This window comes from Eubalaena glacialis, chromosome 10 (genome assembly GCF_028564815.1).
Source record: "Eubalaena glacialis isolate mEubGla1 chromosome 10, mEubGla1.1.hap2.+ XY, whole genome shotgun sequence".
NCBI lineage: Eukaryota > Metazoa > Chordata > Mammalia > Artiodactyla > Balaenidae > Eubalaena > Eubalaena glacialis.
Window position 1 is genome coordinate 117,778,528 of NC_083725.1, and position 22,876 is coordinate 117,801,403.

Consider the following 22,876-nt stretch of genomic DNA (forward strand, 5'->3'; position numbering starts at 1 on the left):
GACTTAGCCACTTTGATGTAGAAATCTTTGTATTTTTATTTTATTTTTTTCTTACTTGCTAGAGTACAGTTAGGGTTTTGAATGTTTATTCTGTGTTTTCATGTAAAGCCTAATGGACTTGCTTTATGTCCATAAACTATTAAGTGGTGTATTCGCTTGCTCTTTATAGGGTGTTAAATTTTTAGTCCTCATTCTTTGAGAATTAATAATGAAAGTGAACAGAAATAAAAGATTACGGTGTGTTTGTATTAGGGAACATGTGATAATTTAAGAGATTTTTTTTTCCCAAGAGGTTTTTGAATACTGTAACAATTAGAAGGCTTTCCAATTTGACATCTTACTACTAATTCAGCATTTGCTTTTCCTTAACTTAAAGTGGTGGTGGATTTTGGAGGGGGCAGCTAGATGGGTCGTGACTGAAGGCATCCTAAAGTTGATAGTTCCCAAGTGATGTGTCTTTCAGTTGTGGCTGTTCTCCTCTAGATTGTGGATTTCCTAAAGAAGAAACGTGACTTTGTGGACCTTATTATGAAGCACATAGGAACATCGGCCATCATGGACTTGCTGCTCAGGCTCCTGACGTGCATTGAGCCTCCACAGCCCAGGCAGGATGTGCTGAACGTGAGTAGGGTCACGGCCGCTGGGGACGGGCTGGGGAGTGGTGCTCGAGCTGCTGGGCGCCGCAGTCTGGGCGGGATTCTAGGGGATTGGTAGAAAGTGGTCTGGGAAACGGGGGTTGGGGGTGGATTCCAAAATGGGAAGAGATTCAGATTTTTCAGGATTAGGATTCCCCACGTGCGCATCCCTAGGTACATAGGCTGTCTCCGTGTGAGGGGTTCTTTCCCTTTGTTGGTTTGTGCTTCAGCGGGAGTGGGAAGGTAGAATGGGAGCTAAAAGTCTCATCTGAGTATGCTGTGAGGCTTCTTTCTTGAGAAGATGGTCACACTGCAGAGATGTCTCTGAAAGTCAAAAAGAAGAGGTGTTGGCATTTCTAGGGAATCTGGCTTCAGAAATAACTTTCTTCTCGTGGATACCTGGGAGCATGGGATAAGAAGGAGAAAGGAGTTTACCTCCAAAAGGGCACATATTTTAAAATTTGGTGAGGTGGTTATTTCAGGATATGTGTGTTTCCTGAGGAGCTGCCTTGGGTGGGATTTGGGTGGGAAGAGGAGGGTGTGAGTGACTTGAAGATGAGGTTTCTCAGAGGCTCTCGTCTTTGCTTCTTGTTTTCTGTCTCTTCCTCTCTTTTGTCCCTTTCACTGCCTCCTTCCAGAACCATTCCCCAGTCCAATCCGTCTTTTTTTTTTAACGAATTAATTAATTTATTTATTTTTGGCTGCATTGGGTCTTTGTTGCTGCGTGGGCTTTCTCTAGTTGCGGCGAGCGGGCGCTACTCTTCGTTGCAGTGCGCAGGCTTCTCATTGCGGTGGCTTCTCTTGTTGTGGAGCACGGGCTCTAGGTGCACGGGCTTCAGTAGTTGCGGCACGTGGGCTCAGTAGTTGTGGCTTAGAGGCTCTAGAGTGCAGGCTCAGTAGTTGTGGCGCACGGGCTTAGTTGCTCCGCGGCATGAGGGATCTTCCCAGACCAGGGATCGAACCCGTGTCCCCTGCATTGACAGGCGGATTCTTAACCACTGCCCCACCAGGGAAGTCCCTCAATCCATCTTTAATACTCAACCTCAAACCTTAGAACTCTGGAAACAAGTTTTATTGGAAAAGCTAAAGACCTGAAGGCCCAGAAGGAGGGTCTGTCGGGTGGTGTCCCAGGGAAGGGCATGTTCTACCGAGGTGGGCAGGTGTGCCAGAGCGTGTGTTTGTGTGAGTGGGAGAGTCTGGGGGTCGGGTCAGGGCTGGGTCTGTAGGAGCACGCAGAGGTCTACTGAGAACCGTGGTCATGTGAGGAAGTCAGCTGGGGGGACCTCGTGGATGGCCTGGGAGTTGCCTGTGGGAGAGGGCCCTAAATTGGGACTCTGGCCCTTTTTAGGTGTGCTTTTGTGGATGTGAGTCTCTTCTCAGTAGAGGTTGGGGATTCCAGGGAAGGTGGCTAAGGCTAAGAGGGATGGTCACCTTTACGTTTGGATTATTATTGGGGGAAATTATTCAGTATGGTTTCTTAGAATTCCTTTGGTCACTGCTGGGTTGAATTTTAGGGCCCACTTCCAAAGGAATAGGTGCGTTTCTGGAGGGATATGGTGGTAGGTGGTTAATAAAGGCGTAGGTCGGGGGAAGGGTAGTTAGAAACTCCTAAATGTCTTACTTTGATTGGGGGGCCCACCGTGGGCTTGGACTTTCGGTGCTTGTTAGTAGCTGTGGAGGCAGTGAGGGTGGGGGATTGATTCGTTCACTGCCCACAAAATTTCCTACTTTTTCCCTTGGCCGTCAGGACCCTCTGCCCCACCTCCTCTGTAGAGGTGTTTGCATCCTGTTTTAGGTCGTTGCTACTCAAAGTGTGGTCCCAGACATCACCTGGGAGCATGTTAGAAATCCCAGGTCTCACCCCTGCCCTGCTGAGTCAGAATCTGTGTTTGAACAGATTCAAACGCAGGGTACTTCACGTACACATTTTAAAACATCTTAAAATGCAAAGTAGGCCCTCTGCCTTTGTGGTAGTCTCCTAATAGCTTTTGTTTGCATTTTCCTTTGGCATGTTCTCCTTAAGGAGCCTGGAGACAACCTAAGAATTTCTCTACATGCCTTTAGCAAAGTGTGTTTGATTTCTTGCCACCCTCCCCTAGCCTCACCCCACCCCACCCCCAGCCCCACCGCCATCTCTTTTAACCTTTGGGATTTTGTGTGTGTGCGCGCATGTGCGCACACAACGCACGCGTCCGTTCCATGTAGTGAGTGCCTTGTTTATTACGGTGTTCCTGTTCCTTGTGGAACTAATATTACGCCGGCTGATTTTTCATTTATTGTCATCCCCTTCATATTTTCATTCATGGCAGTATTTCATATATGGTGGAAGAAGAGAGTGTCCTAATCATGGTAATAGCTTGCTAGCATGTGGCAGGGCAGACAAACTCTGTTTCTGTGGTGCCCGCCAGCCCCCACGTTTCCTGTGGTTGTTTTGGTTTTAGAAGGTAAAAGTTCATCATGTGTTTTAAGCCAGAGGCTTGCTACTAAATATTGCTTTTCTCAACCTTTTTGAAGCTCTCTTAAAGTGAATGCTCTCTTACAGAAAATGTGTAAGTTCCATTCCCTGCACCCCCCCCTTCATGTCCAAAGTACAGACCGTTTTAGTACTCAGTGTCTGAGAATTAACATCACTAAGAAACTGATGTATAGAATTTTTGGATGTGGGTATTGTGACTTGGGGAGTAGTTGGTACTGTAGCTACTGTTAAAATAATATATTCACTGGCATTTTCCTTGGGGGACTTTTAATTTCCTGTAGTGTTCAAAGTCCAGAGAAAACCTGTAACATTCTACTTAAAATGTGATGGATATTTCCAAGTATGTTAATCTTCATTGGGGCTTGAACAAGAGCCACTCATTGCTATGATTACTTCTACAATGTGTTTTACAGTGGTTAAATGAGGAGAAAATTATCCAGAGGCTTGTGGAAATAGTTCATCCATCGCAAGAAGAAGATGTAAGTTCTCTTGTGTGACTATAAACTTGATTAAAAAAAAAAAAAAATGAACCATGTTTATTTGGGCACAGAGCATAATTGTACTAGGTGTGAAGGTAGAGGGTAGGTAACAGCGATCACCTGGCATTCTTCAAGTTGACAGGTTTCTAAACACCAAAGGCTTTTAAAAATATTGCATTTTGCCGGTACTCAGAAAATTTCCCGAAATGTGAAACAGTGAGCCCTGGGTCTAGCTCCATCTCCTTTTTAGAGCTGAGACTTCGTGCTGCATCTGCTTGCCTTTATTACAAACCTCCTCCACACTGTTTTTCTTTTATACCCATCATTAGCCCAAATGATGTGGCCACGTCTGTGTGCATTTGTTTTTTCCATTCTGGCTAAAGCTTTCCAGACAGCGCAGCAGGATCCTGGTCACCATTGAATCCTTAAGAGTGATGAGCTCTTGGTGGTCCTACTTCCTGGCTCGGGCTTTTGTGCTGACAGGTTTGGCCTTTGTCCTGGGTGCTAAAGATTGACTTGGCAGTAGAATTGAAGCTGCTTTGGAGTTTGCACGTTGAGCTCCATGCTGAGGGGATGCCTGGGGGTGGGGTGGGGTCTCCAGGACCAGCGGGTATGCCGCTGTAGAGGAGGCCGTCCCCCTGCTTCTCTGCTGCTGCCCTTGTTGCCGCCTTCAGTAGCGGACTGAGCCTTGTGGAGCTGCCAGCATTTGGCCATTTCTGCCTATGGAAATGACAGTTCCACATGGTTCAGCATAGTATCTACAAAGGAGTTGTTTCAAACAACATGCAGGGTATGTCATGGGGCATGGGCAGCCTTCTTGGATGCCTCTAGCTTGGATTAATTGGAGAGTGAGCGCCACAGAGGACAGTGCAGAGGAAGGAGCATGTGGCCAGAGCGTGTTCTCCCCACCAAGACAGATTGCCTGTGGAGGTAGATGTAGCCCCTTCTACTGCAGTCCATTAAAAAACTTTTGGTACCTGGAGTTTATCTAAAGCAGGCTCCCCATCCCACCGCCCCCTTCAAAAAAGAAAAGAAAAGAGCTAACCATTAAAGGGGCTGTTGATTCCCACCCTCCCCTGAGACAGTATCGTTACTGCTGACACTCGGGAAGGACACTCCAGTGTGTGCACGTATTGGGTGCTAGAGCTTCGACGACGCCCTCGGCCTGGTTGGGGTGATGAGCCCTCCTGCTGTGGCCGGGGGAGCTGGATGGTTCCAAGAGCACATTTCATATGTGCTGGAAATGTGGCCGGTGCAGGCCGAGGAGAGTGAGGACAGGAGCGTGGCCTGTCCTGTTCATGGCGTGGGGAGGACACATCCACAGACGAGGCTTGCTCATCACTAGGTTCCTGCTCAGCAGGTACTGTCCCTGTCTGGAGGGTCCAAGAGAAGTTGACAGAGGAGAAGCCCAACTCTGCAGCAACTTTTTTTTGCAAAGGGCAAAGCGTTTGGGGCATCAGCACCTTCTCTAACTGACTTGCAAGAAAAGTTAATTTTGTCTTTTGGACAGTCCTGTTGATACTTCCGTTTTGTATTAAGTGATGAATTGCATATATTTATTGAGGAAATGTTAGACTCCTGATTGCAAACAGTGGATTTTGATATCCGGGTGTGTGTTGTCATCTGTGCTGGAACCTGCTGGTCTCACTGGGCAGGTGATGCTCAGTGCCACATGCCACGGAGCATAGGCATTTGGTGCTGAGATTGCAGAACTTTCCTGTAGAATAGCACACTGCGCACTGAAAGAAGTAATATTTCTTATCCATTAGTATATTCCAGAAAGCTGTGTTTATTTTTTTAAGCCAAAGAATTGTGTTCATCTTTCTTTGCTGCTAAAAGTATATAAATTTGGGGGATATTTTTTTCTTCAAGTATTTAATTAAAGAAAATTTTCCTTGTCAGAACTTTAATTACATTTCCCTACACAAAGTAACATGTATTTTGTTTGTGGTATTGTTAAGTGAAGCCTGGCAGGGTAAAATACTCATGCTTGACATATGTTATTTCTTTGGACCCTGGCTTTTTATTTACTGTAGCTTATGGCCAGTGTTAATTTGTGTTATTTCTTAAGCAATTTCTTCACTAACTTTATTATAAATTTGACTTCTGATGTGTTTTATAGTTAAAATTGTACTTGTTTCCTTTAGCGGCATTCAAATGCATCACAGTCACTTTGTGAAATTGTTCGCCTGAGCAGAGACCAGATGTTACAAATTCAGAACAGTACAGAGCCAGACCCCCTGCTTGCCACTCTAGAAAAGTATGTTTGAAACTCTCTTCTTGTTCTTTTTTCATATTGATGCTATTTGACATGCTACCAGTGTAAGTACTTGGTAAGTGTTTCTTACGTAGGAATCGTGTCCCTGGAAAATAACCTGTGGGTGGCTGAGAAGGAAGGCAGGAAAACCTGCTTATCTGATCTCAGCCACTCGTGATGCCCATTGGAGACTTACAGGGTAAGAATGTAAATAAATGACATTTATATGTAGACTTTGAACTTTTCAATAATTGTAAACTAAATTCTATAAAACTGTCATGGATGGGGCAGTGACATCATAACTGCAGTCACTGCCTCCATGGTCTTTGGGGAAGATAGGTGTATGAAGTAATTTGACCCATCTTAGTCAGTGATTTTTTTTTTTTTTTTTTTAATTTTTTGGCCATGCCGCGTGGCTTGCGGGATCTTAGTTCCCCGACCAGAGATTAAACCCGCACCATCGGCAGGGAAAGGGCCAAGTCCTAACCACTGGACTACCAGGGAATTCCCAGTCAGTGATTTTTAATCAGAAGTTCTTCTTAGGATCCACTATACCTTGGCAGCTGACTGGGGTAACCTGACCAGACCTGACTGGAAGGGTTATACATCTTGTATGTTTTGTTTCTTTATATTGCTTCTGCCCTTATTTTTAGATAATTCCTAATGAACAGACATCTCATGTGTTTCAGGTGGAAGACAGCTTGGGGGTGGTGTACTATTTTGAAATCTGTGAATGGTCAGCCTACTATACTGGTGTTTGTATATTCATACATTTTCAGGAAGAGTATTTACCATCAAGTATGGGCATACATTTGCCTGCATCCCTACAACTGAAAGTTATTTTAGTAAACAAAAATAAGGCATTTCCCCACTTTGGATGAATAACTGGAAAGAGTGCATACAGTTAACGTTATGTACGAATGGCAGTCTCGCATCAGTTTACTGCTACTGTTGTTCTTCTTAATGACTTTGTTGGAATTTTTTAGTCCTTCTGTATATTGAGGCTCGTTCGCATCTTTTGGCTGGGAAGACCCTTTTATTAAAATAAGACTTTTGTGTGTATTGTTTACTTGGCAAGTGTGAGACAAACAAGGAACAAATTAGAGACAAAATATCTTGTTTTAAACTCTGTATTCTGAGACATAGTTGTATTTTCCCGATGTGCATTGTAGAATAGGAAGGAATTGACTAGTTCTCTCAAGTAGCAAGACATAAGAGATTATCAGCTTCTGAGTAAGATGTCACCTTACCTGCCCCATTTCAGTTATTCTTGGGCATTATGGCGTATGTACTCCTTTTATAATATACAATACCGATAATGGTAGTAGTAATAGGTTGAACCATGTAAAAATTATCTTACTCAAGGTTAAAAAATGTTGACTGTCAGTAATTTCATATGGTTCATGACTGCGCTGTCCAATCGAAATATAATAAAAGTCACATGTAATTTAAAAATTTCTAGTAGCTATAATAAAGTAAAAAAATAGGTGAAATTAATTTTTATGTTTTATTTAATAGGTACAAAATAATATTTCAACATATGTTCATTTAAAAAATTATTAATGAGTGAGTCTACATTCTTTTCTTTGTGCAAAGTTTTGGAAATCCAGTGTGTATTTTACACTTAGGACAGGCCAATTCAGACTAGTTACCTTTAGAGCGTTCTGTGGCCACAGGTGGTGGTTGGCTCCCTTCCTGGACTGTGCAGGTTCACCCCGAGTGTCGGGCTGGTCAGTAGTAATCACTGAGTTCTTCTGTGCCAGCCCTCTCTTCACTCAACTCTATTTGGACTAAACGTGGGATCCAGCTGTTGGAGCCTCTGTATGCACTAGCTAATATATTTCAGACTGTGTCTTTAGTCCTGGATCAGGCAACTGTACTCTGATGCAGATAGGTACATACTCAATCAACATTATGGACTATTAGAGTAAATTTCTTCAACTACGTGGTCCTAAAGAGTCAGGAGCTCCGTGGTGTCACTGAGTTAAACCTTCACTGCACTGAGCATCGGGGAGACTTAACTCTATAACGGTGCTTCCCACACTCTTCTTGAGGATGAGAACGAACCCTTTTTAATATCAGACGTGTTCCCACATTATAGTCGTTCTTTTTAGTATCTGTTGATTGAGGAAGTACACAGTGACCAAAGGCTCCTGTGAGCTTAGTAAGCTTTTATTAATTTTAACAGTATCTGTGTATATTTTATATATTGTTATATATCTGTATGTATTTGATTATCACGTAATAATGTAGCAGTGTTGTGTTATAAGCCAGTGTACTCGGTATACAGGCTAACCCCCACATAAACACCGTATGTGTAACTGGAAGTGTAGGTTAGCACTGCAGGAAAAATTGTAAATGAGCTAAGGTTAAAGAGAATGGTCAGGGTGGGTAGGGGTACCAAAAGGTCTCTAAGACAGTGGACCGAGGTGTTAGGTAGTGAGTGTTAGCTTGGGAAACAATCTGGGCTTAAATTGAATGTATTTAATTTAGTAGCTCTGTTGTGGGAAAATCTGAAGTTCCAGAATTCCTTTGAAACTAGTTGTGTTAGAGAGGGCTGGACCAGGCAGCTCCTAATTCTTGATACTAATGAGCTTACAGTGGGTCGGCCTCTGGGCCTGGTTGATCCCGTTAGTTTTATAGACTCAAGTCTTTAGCTACCCACATAAAAACAAAACAAAACAGAAGTGAGCCATCCTCTCACAGGCCTGGGTGAAGAACCTGGCTGGCCTCGTGCATAACACAGCTCTCATCATGAACTTTATTGATGTTCGTCCAGGAACTCCATTTTTTAAAAAGTGAAAGTGAATATGTCTTCTCACTTGTAAATAAATGCCTTATTATTTAAAGAATATGAAGGCATTCTTTTTATCCTGTTTAATAAGCTCAGTTCTTCAGTTTATGATCTCTTCTGTATTTGGTGATATTTGTATGTCTAGATAAGACTCAGAATATGGCTCAGCTGCTGTGTTGCATCTTGACCGTCACATTTTTGCTGGTTATTACCTCATTTTTGTCCATTAGTAGAATGCCCTCCATGGGTATGGTAGACTTCCAATTTGATGCAGCCATGGAACATGAGTGAGAGCCTCTTTGTTAGCCACTCCCTTCAGGCCTCAGGGTTTATGAAAGGTGATATTGCTCTCTGGAAAGTTAGACACTACAGCTGAATGAGAAGGTGGACATCTACAGTTGGATGCCCTGTCGGTACCCCTTTACCTGGGGTGGGGCTGCTATTTGAAGAATGTACGTATTTACAAAAAGGCAGTCTTTTCCAGAGCTCAGTTCCAAGTTTAATAGTTATTCTATAGACTGCTGTGTGTTGAGTGACTTTTACAGTACTGTTTTGGGTAGAGGTCTCACAAGCAATTCTAGTGCTGGTCTGAGAGTACTTGAAAGCTACTTCCTGCAAGGGGATCCTCTGAAGTTAGGTTAGATACCAGTTTTATTTGCTTCTCCCAAAGAAGAAGAGATTCTCTCCTACTTGCTGCCCTAACCTGGCAAAGGAACTGGTGTTAGTAGCCAGTGAGCACAGCTGTACCTTGGGGTGACTGGCGTGTCTGCCAGGTGGGCACCAGGGGACAACCAGCTGTCCCTCTCATTGCTAGGGAGATTCCATTTCTTAATCCCCATGGGTTCTAAAAATTACTGAGATCCTAAGAAACAGGTTTTCCTTGAGAACATCCGTATAAATTTATTCACCTAACAGGTTACCCTTGTATTCTACATTAATTGTGACCTTGTATACATGTATGGGGAGGTGTCATGGCAAGAGCCTGTGGAGAATACTTTTGGGGCAGTAGTTCAGTCACACCCATTTCACTGCTACCACATTATTTTGATTTACCAAATTTTAGTTGTAGAGTACAGTGCAGCAATTGATGTTATCTTGTATCTGTTTTAGATCTTTGTTAATTATACATGAATGCCTTTGTGGGAAAACATTTATGGTTTCTTTTGTAAAAAACTCCCCTCCTTCTGTGGGGCTGAAGGGTTCTGAGTCTTTTTACCACCCGTCCCCACCACCTGAGTAGGAGGTGACTTCCAGTCGTGAGGTGTTTGTTGGCTTTCAACAAGATTGGCAAAGGCAAGCAGGGCCCAGATGACTTTGCTGATTGAGGGTAGGGGATATGTCTGTGTTACATTTATAATAAGCAAGATCACTGGCCTGCCTTATAGATATATTAAAAATAAAATATTGTTAATAAATATGCACAAGTGAGGTTGAACTCTTTTATGATACTTGTCTTACTGATACCATGATCTTTTTCTCCGAAGTTGTTTGTGTTAAACAACGTTACAATTAGCGCTTGACTATTGATTTGTTTCCCTAGGCAAGAAATTATAGAGCAGCTCCTATCAAATATTTTCCACAAGGAGAAGAATGAATCGGCCATAGTCAGCGCAGTCCAGATATTGTTGGCTTTACTTGAGACACGGCGACCAACGTAAGTTTTCCTTTTATCTTGAGAAACGAGCCATTTGGTTTTGCTTTTAGAATTTTTAAAAGCTAAGAGTTAAGTTGTTGGTTGATCGCTACAATATCATGCCCGTGAATTTCAGGTGCTGAACCTTTTTCTACTATATAAATAGTTTTACATGAATGGGATGCATAGATGTAGTTGAACTATATGGTTTGGTAAACACTATTGGCAATATTCGGATTCTAGTCATCTGGGGTTTTGTAGTAGTTACCAAAATGCTTCTATAATCAGTCAAACCCATGCAAAATGGCTCAAACACAAGAGAAGCTTACTTCTTGCTTATGAAAATTGAAAATAGGTGTTCCTGGTTGGTGCGCAGCTCTCCTCCAAGTGACAGTTCAGGGCTCTTTCCATCTTGTGATTCTGTCCAGTGCTTGCTAACTTGAGGCTTTGGGTTGTTTTTTTTTGGGGTTTCACATATGAGGCAACTACAGTTCATTAGGCTGTTTAAAAATGGATGGGCAGGTGGCTTGAGGCCTTAAGGAAAACTTTGTGCTGTGTGTTTCAGAATCAGAAATATAGTCTGTTTTCCCTATGTATGTGCCTCTGGACAAGCCAATTAATATTTGTCATATTACTCTTTACAGTTTATACCCAAAGCTAATTTACTTATTAATTGTCAGAGTTTTCCTAATTGTTCTCTGGAGAATGAGAATTTGAAGAGGTGTGTATATGTTTGCATTCCAGGAACATGTGGTTTAGAGATTAGAATTTGTATTTTCTTACCCACTATTGGATCCATCCAGTAAAGCAGAGGGCATGAAGAGGAGGAGAGACACGGTCTGCTGTCAGCATATGAAAATTTAGCCATCCAACGTTTCTGGATTTAGTTTCAGTGATGTCATTTTGGTTTCCAGCAAAATAGTAAACACAGCCTTACCAATCCCTGCTTCCCAAAGTCTTCATCTCTATTTCTGGTTCTTTAATCTCTGGTTAGTGATAATGGAAGGGCAGTGTGGCAGCACTGCTTCAGCTATGTTGTAATTTGGAGTTGTATCTGCAGTTTTGACTTTGCCTGTCTTCCCTGGTAAATCATATTTTAAATAACGTAACCAATAACTTAAGGTATTAATCAGGTGATACAGGACTGTTATCTTGCTACTCATGCTGCAAGGCAGTTGCATCATCTCTTAAAATGGTTTAAAAGCACATGAGCTGGTGCTGTGAGATTTATATTGACGACTCTGGCTTGAGAATGGAGACGATACAGTAATAAATGACAGGAAGGAATTTCTGATCAGAAGGAACTTATCCTCAGACCACAAAGGTTTATGAACTACTAAGCACGATTAACTTTAAAGAGGGGTGGGGGGGAGGGGTGGTGGACGACTGAGATCTTAGCCTTACCCTTATGTGATTTCTGAATCCCTAGGATAAAGGATAAATCTTAAAAATATTTGGACAAGAAAAAAATGGGTTAACTACAAAGCAAATCACATTGCCAGACACGTCATTTGTAAAGCTAACTAAACACTGAAAAACAGAGGGCAGGATTGTGACCCTGAAGCACTTTTGTTGCTGTGTGAGGGCAGGAGGCATTTTCAAGCGTATGGACCTCAGTGTCCCATCCGTGTCCTGTTCCTGGGCCAAATTACTGGAAGATGGACTTTACCGAAGCCAAGCAGAGAAATAAGGTAGAATAAAGAACTTAAGATAAGGAAATATATTGGTGAAAGTAATGATAAATGAAACAGATAGGAATGTGACAATTCATATGACTATGAAAGTTATGTTAAGAATGAATAATTGAATAGGTCAAATGTTGGAAAAAAAACAATAAATTCCAGATTATTTTAATAAAACTCAAGAAATAAGGAGAGAAGGGGTAAGTTAGTGCACAGTGTAATTCTTATCTTCTACTGAGGAACTGAGGTACTTCCATATACAGTTTCATTTTTCATCTTAAAAAAATGATAGTTCCAATGTGTTTTTTAGAAACGTAGAATGATAGTAGGTTATGTAACGCCCGAAGCGCCTCAGGTGCAGGGAGAGCAAGGACACCCTGAGAACTACGGACTCAGGACTTTGCACATACCTGCGAGCCCTGCTCAGGAAATACTGGAGGCCAGGTAAGAGCCCCGAGAAAGCCTCCCTTGCAGAGTAGGGCTGCGACCTGCAGCAGCAGGGTTCTTCTCCACTCCCGCCCCTGCTGAATAAAACCCTGAAGCCACTGGCGAAAGGGCAGCAGACCCTGTAACCCTAAAGACCCAATGAGGAGGAAGGGACCAGGAAAAAGCCTCTATCCCATGTGACAAGCAGGGACACTTTCAGGCCCCAGGCTGTTAGAGAGCCCCTACCACTGAAGTAAGGGCGGGGTCGCCGAGAGGGCCCCACCCCTGAGGCCCATGAGCACTTCCACTGCCTGAGACTGAGGCTGAACCAGAACAACAGAGCGGTCCTCCCCACCAGGCCACCACACATGACAACAGCAGCGTGCTGGCGGAGGGAAGGCTGCAGTGTGGAAGGAGACCGTCAGCACAGGAGCAGGCTTAAAGGGAAGAACTTCAGCTAAGGGCAGAGCAGAAGTTGAGAAAAACTTGGCAATCCATCCCTAACTATAAATACAAAGTAACTTGAGACAGATTTAAAGTCTTCAGTGTGCTGAGAGAAGTCAGTCATAGGAACAACAAAACCCAAACCTAACTCAGCTGCTGACGATAAATTGATCCAGAAACCCCACACTAAAGACCTAGAAAAAAAGAGGTGTATCCATTGCAAATACTAGTTATATCAGTCTCTGTTGTCTTACACAACATGTCCACGTCACAACTAAAAAATTGCAAGACAAAGAAGCAAGATAAAAAGAACCCAAACAAACTAAACTCTCAAGAGAAAAAGCAGTCAGGAGAACTAGATTCAAAAATGTTGGAGCAATCTGGTAGGGAATTTAAGATAACTATGATTAATGTGTTAAAGGCTTGTGGGAAAACTGAGCAATATGTGAACAGATGGAGAATTTTAACAGAGAAATGGAAGATCATACGCAAATGCTAGAAATGAAAACTACAACAGAAATTGAAGAATGCCTTTGGGCTCATTTGTAAACTTTGACATAGTTGAGGAAAAATCAGTGTAGGACATTAGAAGTTACCTATACTGAAATATGAAGAGTTAAACCAGGAAGACAGTTGCTTTGTGAGGCCTAGAAGTCATGACGCATCACCAGGAACAAGTAACCGTGTGCCCAGATCTCAGTTTCTAATACCATCCTCCGGTAAAGGAACCAGGGCTTCATGGAGAAATGGATGGTTCTGCAACTGGGCTAAGAAGTATATGAGATGAGTGTGGAGCATCCTGTAGTACAGACAGTAAGGACGCGCTCAAAGAGAAAACCCACAACACCGGGTGTGTGAGAGGGACACGGGCCAACTAAAAGAGCTCCCGTTGGCCAGAGCTGGGACCACTTGCACAATAAAATAAGGCAGTATTGTTTTATAACACAAAGTATAAAATACCTATGAGTTCATACTGATATAAATAAGTGACTGAATAAGTAAAAGGGGGTGAAGAGACAAATCTCCCCTGTGGGAGAATTCCAAATAGTTGATAATCCCTTCTCAAGGAGGAAGAAAAAGACTCTCCGCTCTTATGTGTAGACTGCACCTCACGACTTCCTTCTAAAAAGTGCAGTATGGAAAGAGAATCAAATGAGAACTTGACAGTTACTCTGTCAAGTTTGACAGAGAAACCTGACCAGCACTTCCTCAGCCATATAATCAAAGTCAACAGCCAGCACTGTTGTGTTGATAGTATGTAATGAAAATGTCGTTTTACTTGTGTGGTCTTCCTCTCAAAGACCCATGATCATGAGAAAAACGTTAAGACCAGACCCCAAATGAGGGACATTCTGCAAAGTACCTGACCAGGAAAGTCTGAGTAACTATCACAGCCAGGAGGAGGCTAAGGACACTTGAAAGCTAAATATAGTGTGGTGTCCTGGGTGGATTCTGGGTCAGAGAAGCAACTGTAGGCAAAAACCAAGGAAATCTGAATAAAGTATGGGTTTTACGTGTGAGTACTGGTTCATTAATTTTGACAAATGTAAGATAATAACAGGGGAAACTGGGTATGGGTCACATGGGAACTCTGTACTATTTTTGCAATTTTTTTGTGAATCTAAAACAAATTCTAACAGAAATGGACATAACGTTTAGACAGAAATCAGTAAGAAGCACAGTACTAGCAATTCACTGGACCTAATTGACACCACCAAGCGCTGGCAGGACTGCGGGGCAGCAGGAAATCTCATTTGTTGCCGGTGGAAACGCAAAATGGTGCAGCCACTTTGGAAGACAGTCTGGTAGTTTCTTAGAAAACTAAACATACCTTTACCATACAGTCCAGCAGTTGTGCTCCTTCGTATTTACCCAAAGGAGTTGAAAACTTAGGTTCACACAAAAGCCTGCACACAGTTGTTTAGCAGCTTTATCCACACTTGCCAAAGCTTGGAAGCAGCCAAGAGGTCCTCAGTAGGTGAGCGGATAAATAAACCGTAGTTCATCCAGACAGTGGAATATTACTCAGCACTAAAAAGAATGTGCCCTCATGCCGTGAAAAGACACGGAGGGACCTTAAATGCTAATGAAAAAGAAAGAAGCGAAAGAAGCCAGTCTGAAAAGGCTACGTACATTCTGGAAAATGTCATATTTTACTGTGGAGACAGTAAAAAGATCATGCTTGCCAGGGGTTGGCAAGGGGAGTGAAATGAATAGGTGGAGCACAGAGGACCTTTAGGGCAGTGAAAATGCTCTGTGTAATATCGTAGAGACTGATACATGTCATTATTTGTCCAAACCCATTACAGTGAACCATAATGTAAACTGGGTTCTGGGTGGTGGTGATGTGTCAGTGTAGGTTCATGGACTGTAATAAACGTACTCTGGTAGAGGATATTGATAATGGGGAGGCTGTGCATTTGTGGGGGCAGAGGGTATATGGGCAGTCTCTGTACCTTCCCCTCCATTTTGCTGTGAACTTAAAACTGCTCTATAAAAATAGCTTTAATAAATATCAACCAGTATAACTCATACCAACAGACTAAAGAAGTAAAACCATGTGATCATTTCATTAAATTCTTGTATGATAAAACCTCTCTGCAAATTAGGAATAGAAAGGAACTTGGAAACTGAAAAACAAAAAGAAAACCTATAGCTGCCATCATTCTTAATGGGCAAAGACTGAAATCATAGCCCCTTAAATCAAGGACCGTGGCAAGAATATTTCCCATCACCAGTTCTATTCAGCCTCATGCTACAGGCCCTAGCAGTGCAGTGAGGCAGGAAAGAAAGAAAAGGCATCCAGACTGGGGACTAGGATGTGGACATACGTTTTGTGGGGGGACCATTCAGCCCACTAAACAGCTGAACCAAACAAACAGAGAGCCAGCGCTGGTGACAGCGAAGCCTCACACTCTCCAACTGAGATGTTAAGTCATGTGGCCATCTTCTAAAAACACCTGGCAGTTTTTTTAATAAACAGACCTTTATTACAATATATTATCCAGCACTCTCAAGATATTTACCCAAGAAAAGTGAAAATTGTGTCACACAGAAACTTGTAAGTGAATATTTGTGCCCTTTATTCATAATCATCCAAAACAGTAAATAAGCAAAGTTTCCTTAACTGGTGAGTGGATGAGGGAGCTGAGTGGATGCAGATACCGTGCATCTGGACTGTAGATCTCTGTTCAGAGAGAAAAGGAACAGACTCCCGATGCCCCAACAGCCGTCACTTCCTGTGCCTTTCCAAGTCTAAGTTCCAGATTTAATGTGTCTCTATTTGGAATATCAGCACAGGTTTTGTTTTGGATTTGGCAGATTTTTACATATATTTGAAAGGATTAAAATGTGAGAAACACCATGGATATTGATTGTAGTACCTGAGTCAAGGCAGGTACATAAATTGATGCTCACTAAGTATTTATTAGATGAACAAATAAAATTTATATGAATGATTAAGGAATTTTAGTATATGTTTTTGTATGGGTTTTTTTTTTTCACATAAGTGGGGAAAAGCAGATCATTCTATAAATGTGGCTTAGAAGTGACTCGCCACTCGGGGAAAAAAATATCATGTCTATACCTGTTTTGCATAAAAATAAATTCCAGATGAGTTAAATGAAAAACACTAGAGGAAAAGTATGCAAATACTCCTAGGATTGTGGCATTGTGAAGAACTTCAAGTATGGCTTCCTGGACAGAGAGACTGTAGTGAAGAATGCTGTATTTGGCCACATAAATTATTAAAACTCTACACATTAAAAAGCACTATAATCAGAGCAAAAGGCCTTTCCTCTACCTACTCCCCCTTTCTAGGAATTGAGTTTCTGAATGCTGTTCTGTGTAGCTCTTAGAAATCACTTGCCCGTGTGGAATATTTTCAAGTAATAGTCCTAATAATCACTCTCTAGGTGTTAGCTGTGTCAGGCAGTGCTCTCAGTCCTTTGTCTACATTAGCGTGGTCCCCACCCCAGTCCTGGGAGGGACATTCTCGAGCGGTTCCCATTTTCCATATTAGAACGAATCACTGGTGAGTGAAGGTCCAGGGTTCAGGCTCAGGTGAGTGAAGGTCCAGGGTTCAGGCTCAGGCAGTCGTGCTCCAGCAGCTACATTGTTAAGCGCTAGTTTGCACTGACACACCACTCTCAGGTTTATCTTTTAATCTGAACTGTGCACCCACATTTTTAGACCCCTCCCTCCTTATGTCCCCCAACTTTGAGAACCCCTGTACTTTCTAAAACTGATTGGGATTTGGGAGTCTCATTCCACTCGTAATTGTTTTTCTAAAAGGAGTGGTTTATAATGAGTATAGATGAAGCTTTATACAGAAGAGTAAGTTAAGCCTTTTAAATAGGAAGCAGTGTTGATTGATTAGTCAAGAGAAACTGTATAGAACAAATACAGGCTTGTTTATTATTAACAGTCCTCCAGTGGCAGGCAGTATGATGTTTTCTGTAATTCAGGGCTCTCCTGTTGCTTTCCAGATTTTCTGGTTAGAGACCTGATATTAGTACAATAGGTATAAGAAGTTAGAAGGTTTAGGAGAGAATGGGAAGAAATGGCATATAATTTCTCACCCGACACCGTACATCTTTGGATTTCAGATCATGTTGGCTGGTTCCCATCAAGGTTTCATTACACCCTCTTCCTATCCTTCCAGAAATTTTGATATAATCACTATATATTCTATAGCTATTATGTATATCCCTATACGCTGATACAGAGCACCTTGAATGATTTGTTCTGAAATAATAAATAAAATTAACTTGCTTTGTTTCAAGATTTGAAGGCCATATAGAGATCTGCCCACCAGGCATGAGTCATTCAGCTTGTTCGGTCAACAAGAGCGTTCTAGAAGCCATCCGAGGAAGACTTGGATCTTTTCATGAACTGCTGCTTGAGCCACCCAAGGTAAGGCAGCTCCCTGAAGCCCGTTGACCAGCCCAGTAGCTAGATTTCAGCTGTTGTTAGAAAGTAGATGAACCTTGTGAGTTAAAGGACTGGCTGTGACCCCCATGTGCAAAGCATATTAGAAGGTAACACTGGCAGTTGTTTTCATTGCTCTTGAGCTAGTTTTTAATTGGCTTTTAGTGATATAGTGATATAGCATCTAAATTGATGAATAGAATAGAATTAAAATTAAGTAAGTTACTTATCTGCTTAGGAAACTCAGCTTTTTGTTCTTTCTATATATTCTGCATACTTATATGCCAGTAAAATAGTTTTCTTCTCATAGCATGTTATTTTCACATCTTTGAGGTAAAAGGTAATCTTTTAGGAACTAATCTTTGAAATTGAGTTGTCTTATTCAGAGTTGGAGCAGTGTAACTGCCTGATGGACAGGTATCTCATTTAAGAAGTAGTTGGTTGAATGTGACTTGGAGTGTTAGTTTTTCTGTCGGGAGCATCCGTGTGCTAATCCAGAAATGACTGTTAATCAGGCAGCCACTGAAAGCACAGACAGCAGACAGCGAAGACCTCCAAAAGAGGGGTGTCCAGGGTCCATAGTGGTGTCCTTCCGTGACACTCCACCCCCTCGGGTTGGCGCAGATCGAGCTTTAGGGGACGAGGCTCTTCCTTTTGGCATCTCTAGGGTGGAAGGCAGTTCCATGAGAGTTCTACCGCCTGCACTAGTTCTTACACTTTGGTTTTTCCTTCTGCCCTGCATCATTGCACCTAGCATCCCAGGCTCCGGAAAGTGTGTCTCTGTGACGTCTATGGTGTGAGTTACTGGGAAGTTAGTAGACTAGTGTCTCCCTTCTAAAGTAGATGTTTTCTGTTTACTTAACCATCTTGTGGAGGGGGAGCTGGTGTGTAACAGTGGCGTCCTTTGTGCCAGACCTGGGAAGAAGAGGAGGGAGAGTAAGGAGAGGAGAAGGATTTGCTCAGGAGAAGAGAAGTGGAAGTTGGAGGAGAAGGAGGACCTGTGAGAGGAGAGGGTGTGGCCAGGTGCCCTTGACCTGTGTCTCAGGTGCCACGGTCTTCTTTCTAGGTGGACAAAAAAGGCAGCATCTAATATGGATTCTCACACTGGTACTCTTCTTGGGCCTAACTCGGAAGTAAGACAGTGTTTGGTTTGCACTTCCTCTTGTTCACGGCTAGGAGTGAGTGAGTTCAGCTTGTGGCTGCTTTTACTACATGATGTGGTGTGTGAGTAGATCCGTGTTCATTAGAGCTGTGCTGCAGGGAGTGAAACTGGGGGCCGTCCAGTTCCACTGGGCCTGGAGGAGCGCAGGCAGGGGGGCAGGGGTCCCCTGTGGACGAGGACATGGAGAAGGGCATCCTCATCGCTTCGTTGTCACAGGTCATCATCCTTTCCTGCCAAACTTCTGAAGTTCTGGAATGTTCTGTGTCTGTCTTTTGTGATTTCAGAGAATAGAAACTCCCTTTTATGGACAAGAACAGGTTTGAGGTTGATCCTGTTTCAAGGTTGTGATCCAGAGGCAACTTCTGAGTTTGCATTTTTATCACAGATTTGGCAGAGATTGAGAACTGTGATCTAAAACCACTTGTAACTTTTCTTAGTTTCTTAGGTTTCTGGTCAGGATTGGAATATTGCACTTTTTTTCATGGACTTCAGTAGCTTTCTGCTTCATTCCTGTGATGTTTGGAATGTTGAAGGCAAGGGGATACTTGATTTCTTATAAAATTTGTAGTCCAGGGAAATTACTTAATTTTTTTCCCTCATGTTCATTTCATCGTATCTTAAAGATATCATCAGTAGGAGTTTTGGATTTTCCTTCAGGTGTAGAATTTAGGCCAAGTTGTTTGCAGGGTTAGTTTACCTAGCATTGTATCTTAGTACATACTCCTACACCCTTTATTTGTTTACTGAACTGAATTTAATTGGAAAGCTTTTTCTTCCTCAGAAAAGTGTGATGAAGACTACGTGGGGCGTGCTGGACCCTCCCGTGGGGAACACCCGGTTGAATGTGATTAGGTTGATATCCAGCCTCCTCCAAACAAATACCAGCAGTATCAACGGGGACCTTATGGAGCTGAATAGCATTGGGGTCATATTGGTACGATATCCCCTGAAAGATGTCTTAATTTGCCCTTGATACTTTATGGATACATAACTGAAGGTAGAACCTCATAAATTTACAATATGTGTCAATGACTTTCCTCGGACTTTGGTCCGAGTGTAAACAGTCTTTTATATAGTTTTCCCCTTGAGGTTATCATAAATTTTGAATGCTTTCAATTTTTCAGTAGTAATTTATTGTTGCTGTGCGTAAAGAACTGTATTTAGAGAATTTCGAAGATGGTTAAGACAGACGTTTCCCTCAAGAAGCTCAGTCTCGTGTGGAGGATAGAGTGAGTGTAATCACCCTCTTCAGGGGATTGTATTAGCAATAAACGACTGGGGCTTACAGCATTATTTTCTCTTCATAATTAGCCAAGGGACAAGCTTTGATTTTCTTTCCACTGAGATAGTATACGAGGTCTCTGACACTGTCTTGATTTGAGTCTGAAAGACTGTCTTTCGATTTAGTCTGAGACTGTCTTTTGATTTAGTCTGCTTCAGTGGAAGCAGAAGGGAATGGAAGGGAAAAGGAAGAGCCCAGGAATTATCTGGACTTCCCTGACCCCTGAGTTCCCCAGCTCCAAAGCCTGTGTTTGGAATCCATGGGCCTGGCCCCGGGGCCTCTGCTTGCTCTGTCCTGCCTCTGCACAGCACAGATGGGTTCCCAGGACCCACACTGTACACCGGGAGGAACTTGGCGTGTGTTTCAGAGGAGAGTCTGGGTGTTTGCTCTTTACATGAAAGGCATTGAATGTACACTTCATATACATTTCTCACGTGATCCTGGGTATAAAACTTCATATGCATTTCTCATGTGATCCTGGGCATGATTTTTCAGATCATGCCCAGATAGGAGATGCATTCCATGGCTAGTAAGTGGTGGAGCCAGGATTTGAATTCACATCCAGTTTCAAACCCATGCATGCTCTATCAGCCATTCCCTTTTTTCTTCCTAGTGTCACTGAGATAGATACTTTTAGTTGTATTTCAGCTTTGTGTTAAATGACGTAGCAGTAGAAGGCATGGAGAGCAGGAACGTTTGGAGAAAGATGGGACGCTACAGGATTACAATTTCCTTGCCAGCATAAAACCCTTGCCCTCTGGGGACATAGTTTTTGCCGTACCCTCTGACAGGGATATAACTTCCTACTCCTGTCTCTGGGAGTCTCATTGAAGTCATCAATCACTAGTCTTTCATCTTCCTAGTAGTAAGTTTACAGCTATTGTTAATTCATTTTGTTGTTAATCTTAGAGCTACTTTTGAGTGATTAATTTGATAAAACTCCTAAATGGATCATTAATCATTATCTTTTCATTTTGAGATTAGATAACCAAGACTCAACGATATCCTGAATACATACTTTAACTATGCATTTGTGCTTTTTGGAATTGTCTTTTTGTGTGTGTGCTACTGTTACCTTTTCAGGTAATCTGGAAAACCCTTGCACCTCCAGGAGTTCCGCACGTCACCACCTCTCATACCTTTCTTGTTTTGCTCTATCCACTGATAGTTCTATGAGTTTTGAATGCCCGAGTGGTTATTCTTTTTTAAGGTGTGAGCACCTCAGAATTGGAGACCATATTTTTGTCTGTCTCCCATGTTGCACCTAGCACTGTGTGCTGCTCGGAAGTCATCAGTAAACATTTGTTGAGGCAAAATGAAATTCTCATAAATTTCTTTGAAAATTATTGGAAATTTACTGAACTTAATATCTGTATTAGTCACGTTGAAAACAAAAAGACACTCCCTTTCTGTTTGAGAAATTTATTGTTGTCTTCTCTTTATGTGTTTATTGTTGGTCTCTATTAGATTCCATGCAAATTCTGACATGTTGAATGAGCAAATACCATTCTATTTAGTCTATGAAGGCATTTTAAACTATGAAGGCATTTTAAACTGCATTTAAAATAAAATGTGTTCCTTTTAATTTGTCCTATTGTACTAGGAACACATCATTTTTACTTTATTAATTCATTATTTGGTGAATGTGTTGAAGTAGTGGCTTAAACATGGAGGAGACTGAATAAAAGAAAGCATTATTTTTCTTTTTTTGTAGGACATGTTCTTCAAATACACATGGAATAACTTTTTACACACACAAGTGGAAATCTGTATTGCACTGATTCTTGCAAGTCCTTTTGAAAACACAGAAAATAGCACAATTACTGATCAAGACTCCACTGGTGACAATTTGTTATTGAAACATGTAAGCTTACTTGGTGTCTTTTTTCTGCCACTCCTGGTTATAGCATTTTTCTGCTTAAGGTGTGAAGTGAATTGAGGTTTAAGGGTGGGAGATTAGATTTCAGAGTCTGAATATTTAACTTATTTTCATTGTACTGATACTTTTAACCAGTGATTCTGTAAATCATATCCTGGACAATTAACCATTAGATGAACTTTTTTTTAAAAAAAGGGCTAAGTGGCTTGCTTATTTGGGAAAATTAATAAATTTGAAGATTTAGAAATCTTTTGGAGATTAAAAGAACAATACAAATTTAAATACTGCAGAAAACATTTGAACCAATTATTTGGCTTGCCAGAGTTTTAATTTCTGGTGCTGAATATATGACTGAAAGTTGGGAGAAGTGAGTTCTTATGCAGTGTCGAGGAAGCCTCTTCTGGGGGTCTGTTTTCTTTTGTTAAATATGAGGTGATTTTACTAGGTCAGTCTTCAGGTTTCTTCTTGCTCTGAAGTTCTGTGATTGTGTGACATTCTCTAGCTCATACTGGGTTACGCCCAAACCTTGAAGATGGGAAAGGCTAACCTGGAGTAACCAAGTAGATGGGGAAGACAAATGACATTTGAATAAGACTGGCTGTGCACATTCGATAATGCAGCCCACAGCACTGGTCATTGGCGTGCAGAAGTTTGGCAAGCCACACCTATTTTTAATACGAATGCAGTAATGTTAGCTCATAGAGAAGTAAGTGTTGCTCGCATTTAAAATGTACAAGTATTGCTGTGGATTGTGAGTTAAATTTTTGCCGGGGCATAATTTTCTTTATTCCATATCAG

The 22,876-nt window shown here is 41.9% G+C and overlaps 1 protein-coding gene across 14 annotated transcripts in view; it reads left to right on the forward strand.

The window, feature by feature from the left end:
- PPP6R3 (protein phosphatase 6 regulatory subunit 3) overlaps window positions 1-22,876 on the forward strand; it is a 128,806-nt gene that overhangs the window by 64,272 nt on the left and 41,658 nt on the right. For all 14 annotated transcript variants that reach the window (XM_061202195.1, XM_061202190.1, XM_061202192.1 and 11 more), the window contains 7 exons: window positions 484-621; window positions 3,525-3,590; window positions 5,738-5,850; window positions 10,182-10,295; window positions 17,611-17,740; window positions 19,699-19,851; window positions 21,914-22,063. In XM_061202195.1, coding sequence (XP_061058178.1) covers window positions 484-621; window positions 3,525-3,590; window positions 5,738-5,850; window positions 10,182-10,295; window positions 17,611-17,740; window positions 19,699-19,851; window positions 21,914-22,063 — 864 coding nt within the window. The remainder of the gene's footprint in view (window positions 1-483; window positions 622-3,524; window positions 3,591-5,737; window positions 5,851-10,181; window positions 10,296-17,610; window positions 17,741-19,698; window positions 19,852-21,913; window positions 22,064-22,876) is intronic.